This window comes from Perkinsus marinus (genome assembly GCF_000006405.1).
Source record: "Perkinsus marinus ATCC 50983 genomic scaffold scf_1104296929354, whole genome shotgun sequence".
Lineage (NCBI taxonomy): Eukaryota > Perkinsozoa > Perkinsida > Perkinsidae > Perkinsus > Perkinsus marinus.
In genome coordinates this window covers 17120-31260 of record NW_003216480.1, presented here as the reverse complement: position 1 = coordinate 31260, position 14141 = coordinate 17120, and the positions used below count along the sequence as shown (strand labels likewise).

The window sequence follows — 14141 nt, the reverse complement described above, 5'->3', positions numbered from 1 at the left end:
AGTGTAGGCCTCCTCTAATCTCGCTAGGGAAAGGCGGAGCTCCTCCTCTTGCAGTGTTAAGTTATTCACACAGCTGGGTCACGATAGATGCTTCTGATCAGAGGTATGGTACTACCTAGCGTCCACTCTTTCACTCCGTCTCGGCAACATCCGCCTCAATGGCCCATCGTCAATACGGAAAAGTGAATACCGTAACTTCTCCTCTTCGTCATTCAGAGACTGCCATTGCTGGCCAAGTATATCCCGGCACAGTGGAGGGGCAGTAGTGCGGCAAGCCCTCTCTCGATGTCGAGGCCCCTTTTCTGGATGGACTGATGATGGTGGTTGTGAACTCCTCTGGCAAACGGCCGGAGGAGCGACCTTTCGCTTCTCATACGCCTCCGATGATTTACGTGTCACCACTGGCGCATTAACACGGGGCACGACAATCCGGGGTGGCTCAGAGTCCGGCTCGTCACAAGAGGTCTCCGTTACCATTGGTAACGGAGCTTTGACATTGCATGGCGACTGATGCAGGCGAACATACAGATCAGCAAGTCTATCCTCCCTCCCACCTTCGATGCTCCACCCGTCGTCTTACTGACTTTCCCATCTGTATTCAGTTTAATAAGAGGTGGCAGTGGTTTAGCAAAGTAGGCAGGGGTAAGAACAAGAGGCCCTCCTTTCTTCCTGCGCCGCAATAAGCGTATCTACGTGACGACCTCCCGCATGGTTACGATGTTGACAACACACCTTTCCGAAGACTTCCGATCGCTCCCTCGTGTGCTCAGTCGTAGGCTCGTCAGTGCTCAACTCAGTCCTCATACTACTAGCCACCGATTCTGCGTCGTCCAAAGGCTGTTCAACAATGTCACCTGATGTCGAGACTCAGGTGGATGCACTTCAAATACACTACACTATCGCGTGGAAGCACATAAAAGCGGGCAATGCGATAATATGCGACGGTTTGGATGATGAATTGGTGATGCAAGCGGGAGTCTAAGCCGCCGAGTCTCTCTACTGTGTATCTCTCCCCAAGCACTGCTCTCATTTCGAGTAGTCGCCTCTCTTGGCGTTTCCGCAGGGTTGGACGACTTCAGCACTCCAATACCCTTCATCATCCTCGGTCTGCTTTCAACGCATACTCGATTCGGGTGTGTCGCGACTCGAGGAAGAGCTCTTGGCACAGTAGGAGCAGGTTTTGAGAAAACCTTCCGCAAATATTGTATGTAACCTATCCGACAATCCTGAGTGTCTTCGAGGCAGTAGAATACCATTCCTTTCCTTCCTCTGATGCTCCAGTGCTACTTGTGCCGAATCTTCCCTCCCCATGCGGCAGGGCTACCGGCAACATCCTCGATGCATATAGTACGGCAACGCTCGTACCGATGGATGACGGGTAGCTTTCAACTGATGCGTCTGGTGGCGGTGTTGGGGTGTCCTCCGCTCATCAAGCGTCAAACGTGAGCCGGAGGATACGACCCAGTGGCCGCCTGACGTGAGCATTGTTGGCCACTCTCCAATTCAGTCTGCCGCGTATACAGTAACAATCTGGATGCTGAATACGGTGGAAACCGCTAGCAGAACTCAATGTGCTGGAAATCCATTTTGGAAGTCTGGAAATCCATCGATATCTGGGCGAGCGCAGAAGTGAAAAATGCGTGCGTGGATGATGAAGGTTTCGCCGAGCCGAATTTCGCCTAAAAACGTCCAACGGGTTTCAAAGCGCTTGGACATGTAATTCAGGCCATACACAGGCTCGTACAAATTCGAAGGACGTGTTGAACTACTGCTTGTGAATACAAACATCCGCTACAGGGGGCCCCTGTCAGGGGCCAGGTTTTGCAGTTCGAATTATTCCCGTATTGGAATTCATTCCTTGTTCAAGAGGCTTTGGATGTGGGTCTCTTTCACCAGAGCCGGAATGTAATGGCCTTCGATCGGGGTAGAAATGAACGAAATAAGGAATGTGTCGCATGATCAGCGCCACGATCAACATGATCAATGGTGAGAAGTTGTTGCGTACGGTGCTCGGTGTAGTCTCTGTGCTAGAACTCACGGTCAATCCTTCGTTGACTTTCTTGAGTGGCTCCTTTGCGTCCACACGCTCAAGTTAAGTGTCGCACACTCCACTCTTACAGTAAGAATGAAGCCTGCGACACTTAACTCGATTTGTGCCTCGCTGAGCAAGAGTTTTACTCAGCGAGGCACAAATCATCAGCAGTGATGCATCAGCAGTGCTGAGTCTGCACATTCCTGGGAAATAGTCTGCTCACAACAGACGAACCTTCACAATGAGTATGGTGCACACTCGCTGATCGCGTCTTGTATCACATGTACCTCGGGTTACCGAGGATTGCAGGTTGTACACGAAGCTGATTTATCATCAATCGCCCAAAACAAAACTGTCGTCCGACTAAGTTAATTTTACACATGCTATTTCTCAGCAATCAGCCATGCTGTGATCACGTATGGGTCGCCAATACCACTTGTAGGGTCACTCGCCATATGTGACTTCACCTTTGGAATATCGAAAGAGGGCTCTGCGAAAAACCGTTTCATGCCCCAACCACCGGATAAATGAATCTTTGAGAATCCAGCCCAGAGAGTTAAGACTCGATTACCGGCCGGAAGAAGCCTATAGTTGTCCGGGTACGCGTATCCTTTCTCCTTCAGTCGCTTGTTCACTTTTGTACTGCCACCCAATGGATGGCGACGGAATTTTACTGGGTTGGTAGATATGAATACTCCTCCCTTCTTCAGGACTCGGTGAACTTCTCTGTAACATTCCCACATGAATACGCTGTGCTCCACCACCATTTGCATAATAACGAAGTCGAAGGAGTCATCCGCGAATGGAAGATCCTCGCAAATTTCGTGCTGGCCTTTATTCCAGTGAGTTATCACAAATCTCGTGTTAGCCTTATCGAAGTGTCGAGCCCAACATTCCAGCCCTCCCACAGGGGGCGAAACGTTGAGGACATCTGTGTGAGCACGGTTCCGCACCCCGTTGGCGATCAACCATTGCTCGATAGTATGATGAGCCGCGATCCGGCCATATGACCCTTTACACGACTCGAACTTGTACAGTTTCGTCCCGAAGATGTGGCCCTCGAAGGTTGCGAGCTTTTGCCGTTTGATAGGAGGCCATGGGACATCGGCAGAGAGAAGCTGCGATGACCATTGTCGCCCTGTCCCACATTCTCCGACCACCGCCCAAGTGATGAAGTAGCTCTCACCATCAGACTTGTACAACGTGTCGCCAATTCGGACTCCTCCACTACTAGCGAAGCCGTCTACGCCTCGTTTGTCGGCATGCTCAGGACCAGACTTGGCTAAATAGGTCCAGAAATCCCACGAGCCCCAGCCATCAGAGAACTCTAGCTTACGGCAACCAGCCCACTCAGCCATATTGGACAGTCCCGACGGGAGAAAACGGAAATAATCATGCGCCCCTCGTTCAGGCCAGAAAAACAGCGATAGCATCACAAGATGCCCCTGCTGGCTGACCAGGCTGGTGTATTTTTCCATTTGTTTCCACGGACTGGAAGATGTCTCCAGTGTGAAGGCCACAATCACCACGTCATAGGAAGTATTCGGTAAGTTATTGGGATTAGCTGAGGTGCCCTGTGTGAAGCTGAGCAGACACGACATTGCAGATCGATCTTCCTCCTCAGAGATCACTAGTGTTCGATTCCGGCTTTGCTGTTTGAACCACCACCCAAAACCAAGTCCAATTGGGACCACATATCTGACTGCGCAGCCACGCCATCGCTCATCGAATGGCAGCTGACCTGGGGAGTGATAGTCTGAATGCACCGGGAAGGGTTCTTTGCTATCGTCTGTATGACCGCTAAGGAGAAGTTCTGGGACAGGAGCAGAAGCGTCCTTCGTTGTGACTGTCGATGGTGATACAGTGAGACGGAGTAATGATATCGCAATAACGATACCGAATATGATGATAGCAGGGAAGATGACGAGAAATATCCTCATAATGCTAATGTGCGGTACTGTCAAGTCCAAGGGAGACCCCAGCAACAATACAGCCAACACGAGCATGTCAAGGTGGTAATGTAACACGAATCTCACATGAACACGGCTGCCCATCATCTTCCTAACAACAGAGCGCCAAGAATATCGCGTTTATGGGTTGCTTCAGGAAAATGCGACCTAAGGGGGACACTTTGAGGCACAAGAACGAAGGGTATATACAGGAATTGAGACTCTCCGTTTCCTCCGCCCGACTCCTTGATAGCATGATATTGCCCATCGAAAATGAGGAAATGTTTCTTGGCCTCGTCCAGATCCCCATGATTCAACGCCGTAATGGCGAAGTTGAGATGTATGATAGCCGTAGTCGATGGATCCTCCTGAATGACTTTCTCCATTCCTTCAATACTCGCCTACCTCGCATGAAGGTGCAGCGGCAATCGCTCTAGCATATGCATTGCACGAGTTCGTATAGTCGTCAAGCCTAGACAACACTATGCCGAGATACCTATATGGTACACACTGTATGCGGCTGAGTGCTGCTGGCATCTTGCGAGATAACCTACATGTAAATGAGGGGGTGCTTAGGATCCAGGTTGAGAGCAGCCGAGAAGAACGTGAAGGCCGAGGCGTACTGGCCCGTACACGAGTGGAGCTATCAAAGTCACAATAACTCGCACAGAGTTGAGTTCGGGAATCACCAGGCCGAGGTTAAATTGTGTTCTCCACCGTTGAGGCTCAAGTGTGATCGCTCTCTTTAGGCAAGCTATTGCTGCTACTAACTTCTGCTTCTCTGAATGGACTGACTCATCATGATGACATACCCTCGAAGGTACCAAAGAAACACATGCCGACATTATTCCACAGTTCCGCACTTGAAGGGATCTCCACTGCTGCCACACGATATCTGAACAATGCTTTCTCAAGGAAGAGTAGATCCACTTACTTCACCAATGCGACATCAACATCGCCGTGGTCTTGTATGACACTTCCTGCGGCCAGTATTGTCGGAGGGTCCTTTGGATCGTAGACCAGGCTGATCGAAGGGCGTCAGAGAAAGCATCACTGCAGAATGCGAGACCTATTCCCGAGGCACTCGAACGCCTTATAGCTATCATCTGCCTTCAGTAGCAGAACACCCACTGAGGGGAAACTTCTGATGACGCGATCGTCTCGCCTACCTATTTTTACATCTAGTTAAAATTTTCGCGTTCTCTGGCGAGAATTCGAGGGCTTCAGTGTAGGTATCGATGGCAGCATGACTATCTCCGCGACGTGCTTGCCTAGAGAAAGGATATGCAATAGTTCACCAACATGCAAGGCCACATCTCTGCCAGTTCAATGTAGGTGGTATCATGACGCTGGATATCATTGGCAGCTCGGAAGCTGCTGATTGCCAGCGAGTAATTACCCAAGTATCTAGGCAACTACAGCCAATGACGTTAATCGCAATGACTGCTGTTGGCTACTTCTGACACACCCCGATGTTATAGTGCAATTCCCAATCGTCTGGATCACGTTTTATAGCCTCCGAATATATCTGCTTGGAGCTAGCTATTTCGCAAGTTGATGAAGAACTTACCTCTAGGGCGGGCTGGTGCTGCCCTAGGAAGGACAAGTTCTTTGCCACATGCTTCAGATAGTCTACCTAAGCGTTCTAATAGCTACCCCGGGTCTGGGCTATAAAGCTTTGGTAAGCAGACTGCACGCCTTACGTTCAGAGGATCTAGACTCGCTGCCGCCTGGAAGAGCTGAAGAGAACTTTGTATGTGCCCTTGTTGCTGATGAATAAGGGCTTTGTAATATAGAGCATGCCTGTGAGCAAAGAAATGCGCCAAATAGAGCTATCTATTCGGTACTGATTGAGCCCTTTAGATTCCGACAAGGTCTCCTCTATGATCCGAAGGCACTCTTCAAAATCATGCCGCACATACAGGGTATTGATATACCAGGTATTAGAGTCTCGCCTCATGTTGGTTGCCACCTAATCGACCCATCAGGATTCCCCAGACAGCCAACCCTTTAACTGACAGTCGTACTTGCCGTCCTGCAGGTCGGTTCACTCTCGGAAGTTGTGGTAAGTTCGTCATTTTCCCCTGGGGAGATGAACGCATTAATTGCACTACGAAATACTAAGACACGGTCTTGTGACTGATTTTTTGCCACTTGCAGCGTGCACAACCTAGACTTCGTTTGCAGCAGTATGTGGGCCATGAGCTTTTGCAGCATGTATTGATCTACTGAAGTTGCACCGATTGGATCATCCCCCGCCAGGTGTTGCTCTCTCTACTAGTATAGTGTCACCAGCACAATCACGAGGAAGACAGGGAAATAAGTGTCATCAGCTGATGAACAAACACAGCTTCTGCATCTGACCACAGCGATTCTCAGTGAATGTCGTCATGTAAAAGAAACTAATGTGAAGAAAATCCATGGCCTTGTCATCACCAATGACAGGAGGGGAATAGTAGCACCATACGTGTGATGCACAAGAGCTATAGTCTTTGTCTGAATGTGGCAGAAGAGGCGAGGGATCCTAGGCCGCCAGCTGTTTGGCCTGTGGAAATGCTAGAGCATAAGTCGGAGGTTACACGTCGCTGCTCGTAGTGATGCTTGCCATCACGCCCATGCCTGTGACTGACTCCCCCGTGGTGTCTTTGAGGCTGTACCTGGGCATGTTGGCGTCAAGATGCACTCAAGAACAGGGCATTTCTACCATCAGAGATGATAGATCGCCACGTTCTCCAGTACCGAGCTTCCGTAGGATATCCTCATCGAGGGTACCACTGCAGTGACTAACGCTACTGCGTGCTCCATGCGTCGGTCCCATGATAGCATTCGAACCTATCATGAGAAACATCGCGTATCTCCTCTCGTGAAGGCAGGGCACGCAGACTCGTGTTTGGCTGATGCTGCCTCCAGGTGCCTCGCATCGATTCGGCGCTCAGGGCTTCCAAAGCATCTCCCTGGCGGCGGCCAAGCTGGTTGCGGTTAAAGCCGTGGCTCCCGAGATCCTGTTGTCTTTGATGCAGTTCTCTAGCGGCCCTCCTCCTTTGCTTTTCTTCCGCTCTTTCCAGGACTTCTATTCGTGCGTTCAACTTAGCAGTCTGTTTGCGAGACTCCTCAATCTTGCATGCAAGATCAGTCCTGATAACGCCAGTATTCAATTCAACACGTGGTTGCTACTTCTTCTGTTCGATCACTCTCAGAGTATCGAGAAGCTTCGTGGACTCGTCCGCTTGTCGCGTTTGAAGTCGATTCCGAGAAGAGCTGCCGTTTTCAACCGAGGAGGCACCATGGTGGTGCTCCTGACGGGACACGCGAGCAACTGGAAACACCACTTTGATTGATTTACCCAAAATCTAAGGGCTTGCTTCACGTGTGCGAATGCTGAAACAATATAGAACGCATACTTGACATCTAAACGCATACCCATCAACAACACCTTCGTGTACATTCACACCGTAGCCCAAGAGCGCAATGAAGGAAGAGCCGTTGCTCTGGAGGGCCATCAGCTCAGATGGATCCATGGATACACGGAACCGAATGCCGCTTTTTGTACATACTGGGCACTGGTTTACCTATGTGGTGGTCCCCACAGAGAGCGAGAGTAGGTAGTCCTACTGTCTGCCTGCAGCGCTGTAGTTGTTTTCGTTGCCAAGCACGGAAGTGTGGGATGCATATTATATCACCGCAGGTCCCAACAACAAACCTATCGTGATCAAAGTAGTAGGGGTATCAAGAAAAGCATCGCTACGATGTTGGTTGTGCTTCTGCTGAAAGCGCAGTCGAGTGTCGTCTATTGGCCTCTCTGCACGACTTGACACCGCATGAGAAGCACGGCGTGTTGGTGCGCGTAGAGGGAGGCATCATCATAAAGAACCCGCCATTGTGATAGACCTACTAGTGTACAGTTCGCGAGGAAAGGTTCAAACCATCTGCTAAGCGAAACCATACGCGCCAAGGCAGGCAGAAACTGATTTGTTACATACAACACATGGGTTACCACAGATTCACCTTGACGATGCCAATGAATGACGTTTTCTCTCGAGTGCTACCAGCTCTTGCTCATACCCTGGCCAATTGACCTCCGCCTTCCGCCTTGCTTTCTCGATCCAGTCGGATCGGAGAGCTTCGAAAAACATCCGAGCTCCCTGTGATACCGAGGTAGTGCTTGCAGCCGGCCATTCCCCAATATAAATTACAGTACAGCCACAAAAGGCATTAAGGAGACTAAAGGCAATAGGTTGCGGCTCATGTGGTGGCCAACTCAACCACAAGACGTCCGCTCTCGGCATAGCACGGACCGATTCCAACGCGTCTCGAGCACACACCGGTGTGACCCACAACATAGAGGGTGATGCAGGGTGGGAATCAGAAACCTCGAAACTTGATGTCCAACCTAGCCCTCGCATGAGATAGCAATGCCAGCCTGTACCGGCCAAAGGGTCGAGGATGGTCAGGGGATGATACGTTTTATTAGACCGTTCCATAAGCTGAGTCTGGAGCCATTGGATATCACTTATAGAGATAAGTGCCCAGGCAAATCGATGACAACAGTACTCTCGCCAAACTCGTACGAGTTGGAGTACCTCCAAGGGCACGGCGTTCACTCGGGCAGACATCATGTACTCGGCAGCACGACGTAACCGCATCAACATTTCTTCGTAACGCTTAACCACATCCGGACTCTCTCGGGAGCATGCTAGAGCCCTCCTAATAGAATCGAAGAGCGGCAGGAAATGAGGGAATGAGGACCGCTGCATAGCTTGTCGTGCCTCATGCACAGTACCCTTATTCAATATCCGAGCCGTTACCCGGTCATACCTCATAAGCATGAGGTTCACGTCTTTCGGATCGGCAATAGCAGCATGGTTCGAAGACTCAGCGCAGTGTACTATCTGTGCCGCCTTTCCGCAACAGTGAAACGGGGATAATCTCATACAGAGTGAGAACCAGATTAGGACCTCCCCGACCGGCACACTGTTCGTGACAATAGACTGACAACACAACTCACTCCGGCACATTCACATCGACATGCGCACTCTAAAGACGTACCCGGCATGTTGATAAGCTCATCAACACATGTTGTGCATCATAGTACGCTCAGGGTGGCAGACTGCCGTCATCTCGAGCTGTTCCTCAAAGAGTCTCGGAAGGGGCAGAAAGGGCGTTAAAACCTCGATATCGGGGTCATCGGGATCCGTGCATGCCTAGTATATACTATAGTATATCTAATCAGGTACTAGATGATAGGAAGATGGTAAACATGCGATAATGGACATGAGTAATCACCGTAGAACAGTGCCTGCTGCCAATGGCCGATACGCTACCAGGCCTTTTCGTCATACTCAAGATCACAGCAGCAGAATCATAACGAGGGTGAAAGCGACGTTCACGTTGCTCCACGATACTTTCTCGTGTCCCTCACCCTCCGCAGTCGCTACTGCTGTGGGAATGCTGCTTAACCCATTGCTCGGCCCCAACCCTTGTGGAGACTACCGTTTCAGTGTGATCCTCTCGACGATCGCAAGTCGTATGGTTCGGAGGGCTCACTTGATGACCAGTATCATCTCTGACCCTGACCGAGGGCTCTGTCGTGGACCGAACTATAGGTATAGCCGGGGACTCCCAGGATACTAGAGGTTGCCGAGATTAGAGTAGCGGTGGCAGGCATCAGTGGAGCTCTTATCTGCGATATCCCCCTCCACGATCGAAGTAGAGTTTCTGTGCCACTGCATTATACTTCGAATGCACATGAACACCACCTTCGGTTCAGCACAGAAAATCGGTATATCATCAGTAGAGCGGTCCACAGTCCTGCATAGGCAAAGGTTGCCCATCATCTTCAGCTGCATTATACTGAAGAAGTAGTAGTATACCTATACTCGACAATCCCAATAACGACATAACCATCTTCAATTGACGCTAGCCTCGTTTGGCTTTACTATAACACAACATGAGAGAATCCAGTGAATGTAAACTTACACAACAGACGTATCGAGTAACCATTGTGATACTCCTGTTACCGAGTGAAGTCACCAGAAACTTAGTTGCTATGGCTTATCTTACGATCCTTGCCAATAGACTTGAATTTGGCTAGAGAAGGCCTAAAACCGCAGCAGACTCACTCTTCCACAACAACGTGTACCAGTGCTACCGGTTAGGATTCATGAACTCCTTCACTATCTCGTCAGTCACCTTAGCCCTGGCCTCTTGATGAGCCTTCGTCAATTTCACCAATTCCTCTACCAGAATGTTCTTCACCTACAATGAACAGCAATAGCATAATCCACCCTTGCTAGCTCATTGTACCTCTCCCGTAAGGAGTTTTCCGGAGGAATATTCCTCCCCGATCTGCTCGAACTTCTCATCATCCTCCATGATGTATCTTCAACACGATCAGTGATGCTGATGCTCAAACTATATGAAGGAGACTCACCGAAGATACTCATAGGCCACATCGACCTCCAGATTAGCACCATACTTCCTCTGCTCCTCAGCCGAGTCCTGTCCCCCAGAGAAGCAGTACTTCATTATTTTGCTCTTAATCTACGTTGATAGAAGTAATCGCCCTACTTTAAAACCTCGCACCCTACCTCCTTCGGGCTATCAGTGACCATGATAGTAGTGTTACCGACGCTACCACTCATCTTTGTCTTATGGCCTTGCAGAGCAGGGAAGAACTTGGAGTGAATGAGAGCCGGTTTGAGCATACCCATTCGAGGTGCCACGTCCCTATCGAGTACATTCTCTCTCTCAGCTACCGTTGAGAACCTACCTAGTAACCCGAAAGTAGGGGTCCTGATCGATGGCCTGGGGGATAAGGCACATAATATCCTTACGGTCACCGAAGATCGAGGGGAAGGTAGTAGAGAATGAAGGGCTAGCTTGAATAGCACAGAAACTAGACTTAGCAACGCTATCAGAACCTACAATGTTAATTACATCATGCCGAGTGATGCCTTTCAACCCTCTTCTACCCGTAAAACCGAATGCCCCACGTGCCTGGTTGTACGTGACCAGCTTCTGAATCTTACATACATTAGGATACCTACTCCTCGCATAGAACAACAGCAATGCTACGAAGATTCGTTACATAGTCCCCATATAGTCCAAGTCAGAGAAAATGAAGGTCTTGTCCATATCGAAGCCACACGCGATGATGTCCTTAGCGTTCTCGTATGCTAGTCGATGAGCCTCCTCCAGTGACTACAATACGGAAGGCCTTACTATCGTAGAGGACGACATCACAACCTACCAAGTAATCCTTGAAGAAGAACTTCTCATCATCAGTCAGTTGGATAACCAGAGGGACGTCGAAGGTATCCTAATACGCATTGAATTGGGTAACGAGCTTTGCGGGAAAGAGTCACCACCTGCAACCACTTCGTAAATTGGAAAGGGACCAAATGTCCAAGATGAAGGGACTCAGAGGAAGGACCCCGACCAGTGTACAGGTAGAAAGGAATACCTAAATCGCATCCCTCGAGGAAAGTGGGGCGACCGATAGCACTACTACCTCTCTCGTACTTGTCGAGTAAAATGCCCAAGTCACGATGAGAGAAGAAGAGTCCCCTTCGGAGGAAGCGATGTGCCTTCTTCCCAGTGAGCTTCTCCATCCTGTCAATCAGCTTCTGATCGATGGGTGAGCAGCCGAAGTCGCGGATGAGCTTATCGTAATCGATACCCTAGAAGGGAAGACGTCTACGTGCCACACTAAGAAGAGTCAGAATACCTCATCGCTGCCTTCCACCTCCCAAGGGGTAACCTTCTGACCCTCCGACACACCAAGGACTCCATCTTGGCTGAGTTGCTCTACAGAATGAACGAAAATTACAGTCGCAGTATAGTGCTTCAAAGTACCATCAGGAACGTATGGTACAGCGATATCAAGGGGAGGGAGATCTTCAACGTTACTGTCCTCCTCTGCCATCTCAAAAACGTCACAAGGGGGATCCACTGAGACTTTCTCAATAACAGGTTACAACGAAGAGTAGGACTAACCTGTGAAGGAGATCTCGAGAGTAGATTTCTTGGCAGAATACTTCCATTTGGTAAGGTTTATATCGCCCAAAAGGCCAGTAGATTTTACAATAGGATGCACCTATCATGTAGTGGTGTCTCCAACATGAGAATGCGAAGAACATTACATTGCAGTTGAGGTTCCACTGTTCTAAATACACTAACCGAAGCTCCTTCACGGAGTCGGGGACCTTGAAACTATCGTACATGGTATCAAAGTACTTTTTCTCGGCGAGGTCACGAGGGACTCCAGTGAAAACCTAGTTACGAGGCCTAGAATAAAATTTAGTGCAAGCAGGCTTACCTTGAAAGGTGCGTTCTCCTCCACTTTGTTATGAACGTTGGTGACTATCAACTCCTTCTGCTCCTCTGTGGGCTCATCCTATGCGAGAAAGTATGATATAATGGGGTAGTCTGAAGCAACGCAATACTACCTTGATAGCGTTCAGAGTGAGTTTACCGCCACCCTCGTGAGGGGATACCCTGTCAGTAGTCCGGCCAGTGGGTATACGGAGAACCTGACACCATGTAGCTGTTGTCCCCTCCAGCCCCCTCCCCCCACTCTATTACCGTGCAAACCGCTCCCTTAATAACGTGCAATGCAGCATCAAAAGCAGGAGATCTAGTGACAGTCTTGGACATGGAAGGGGGTAGGAGATGAAGGGGAAAACTACAGATGGGGACCTCCACAGATTTAGGACGACTATAGCAGCAACGGCCGTGGAAGTTGTTGGCGGAGCGACGCGTTTTTAGAAGTTGCCATTTCTGGTGGGGTCGATATGCCAAAGGTATTATAAAGTGAGGAGTCGAGTACGCAAGATTTCCAAGATAGCTATCATTTTCATATTGATATGTGAGGGTATCTGCGGCCGTTCCGCACTTTCACTACTGTAGGAATTCTAGTTATGGTCTCGATAGTATTCGTGTATTCCAGTTCGTCAGGTATAGGAGGACCGCTGGACCCTGCCATTCACCTATCTGAGCAATTATCACAACGCTCATATCTGCTTTGTAAGATGCTCTTCAGGTCCGCGATAACTCCCGTGAAGGCAGTCTGCTAGGGACGTTGGTCGGTGATCCTATTCGTGCTTGTTCACAGCAGTGTGGGGGAACATGCGTATGGTCAACCACATGTGCTGCGGACGATATAAAAATTCTGAGGGAACTTAGAGAATTTCTTATCTGTCTTCATACTCTTCTTCTCGAATTCGAATTTAAGCTTCTATAATAAGCGAGTAAACTCCTGGGCTCAGCTGAGGGGACCGACCATAAATTCCAACACTGGTGCACGGAAAGAGTGATTGGCTTGTGAAATAGTCCTTTTATTTTCAGCCGTAATAATGCTTGCAACGTCACCCATAATTAGTCCATCTCCCGACCTATTTTACGCCTCTTTACCTCTGGTCGTCCCTTACATCGGAGTCAGCGGATCCCTCAGATCTCTTGGTTTGGTATCCAAGCTCGCCCGCTGCCTCGTATTGGAACCAACCTCGTGGTCTCATGCTGATTTGGAACCCCCTTTATCTACTGCAGTATGGTCGATGGCCAAGTACAAGACCGTGGTAGCCATGTTCACCTGCGTGAGTGAACTAAGAGTCCACGGTAGAGTTGAGCCTTTACCAAAACTGCTGCTAACGCTATCGACGGTGCAGAGGCTTCGCCGGCTCGAACTGATAGGAGTTACCTCTTCGCCTATGTACAGCATTCTAACGCCCTCTTCAGCCTCAACGGACCCATTGACTCATCTTGAGTCTTTGATAATTGGATTCCGACATGACGACGTCATAACTTACCCCTCGGCTCGTGCCACTGCAGGCTCTGTGCTTCACACTCGACTAAGGGAAGTGCGGCTAACAGGGATCGATTTTGGGCCTAGTACTATCGATTACGACACATTCTCTAATGATAACGGCATCGCTCTATGGCTGATACACTTCCTGGCTAGTTGCCCGGTACTAGAGACTTTAGATGTATTACAAAGGTCTAGACGGAGGGAGGAGAAGCTTGACGATGATCCGGATGCCGCTCGACACATAGTATTTAGTAGAGGTATGCCTACGTGGAACGGTAGTGGTCATCTTAGAAAGTTCCATCTTGGGCTATGGTCCGACAGGGTGGCTCAAGGCTCATCTATAGAGTATTCGCAG

At 49.5% G+C, this 14141-nt stretch overlaps 4 protein-coding genes across 4 annotated transcripts; all 4 read right to left on the bottom strand.

Moving 5' to 3' along the window:
* Positions 1 to 2415: 2415 nt before the first annotated feature.
* On the bottom strand, positions 2416 to 3390 carry Pmar_PMAR012180 (hypothetical protein; the record flags this gene model as incomplete). Its single annotated transcript, XM_002787486.1, has 1 exon — positions 2416 to 3390. One exon carries the CDS (start codon positions 3388 to 3390, stop codon positions 2416 to 2418), a length of 975 nt encoding a protein of 324 aa, XP_002787532.1.
* An 801-nt stretch (positions 3391 to 4191) lies between these two features.
* Positions 4192 to 4477, bottom strand: Pmar_PMAR012179 (hypothetical protein; the record flags this gene model as incomplete). Its single annotated transcript, XM_002787485.1, has 2 exons — positions 4192 to 4349; positions 4408 to 4477. Coding segments are annotated over 2 exons (228 nt in total), but the record flags the coding sequence as incomplete, so codon positions are not given.
* Positions 4478 to 4531: 54 nt separating this feature from the next.
* Pmar_PMAR012178 (bardet-biedl syndrome 4, bbs4, putative) lies at positions 4532 to 9827 on the bottom strand (the record flags this gene model as incomplete). Its single annotated transcript, XM_002787484.1, has 18 exons — positions 4532 to 4624; positions 4671 to 4762; positions 4794 to 4876; positions 4916 to 5005; positions 5051 to 5111; positions 5161 to 5252; positions 5296 to 5388; positions 5439 to 5509; positions 5552 to 5617; positions 5685 to 5784; positions 6001 to 6065; positions 6686 to 6813; positions 6866 to 7116; positions 7156 to 7277; positions 7594 to 7681; positions 8044 to 8685; positions 9055 to 9182; positions 9738 to 9827. 18 exons carry the CDS (start codon positions 9825 to 9827, stop codon positions 4532 to 4534), a joined length of 2355 nt encoding a protein of 784 aa, XP_002787530.1.
* A 191-nt stretch (positions 9828 to 10018) lies between these two features.
* Pmar_PMAR012177 (IFP53, putative) lies at positions 10019 to 12636 on the bottom strand (the record flags this gene model as incomplete). The annotated part of the gene is made up of 18 exons (XM_002787483.1): positions 10019 to 10079; positions 10130 to 10236; positions 10285 to 10360; positions 10412 to 10521; positions 10569 to 10707; positions 10751 to 10901; positions 10953 to 11023; positions 11069 to 11181; positions 11231 to 11299; positions 11349 to 11443; positions 11492 to 11660; positions 11708 to 11787; positions 11836 to 11931; positions 11977 to 12076; positions 12123 to 12254; positions 12299 to 12376; positions 12429 to 12512; positions 12565 to 12636. The coding sequence occupies 18 exons, from the start codon at positions 12634 to 12636 to the stop codon at positions 10019 to 10021; spliced, it is 1803 nt and encodes a 600-aa protein (XP_002787529.1).
* Between the last annotated feature and the right edge of the window lie 1505 nt (positions 12637 to 14141).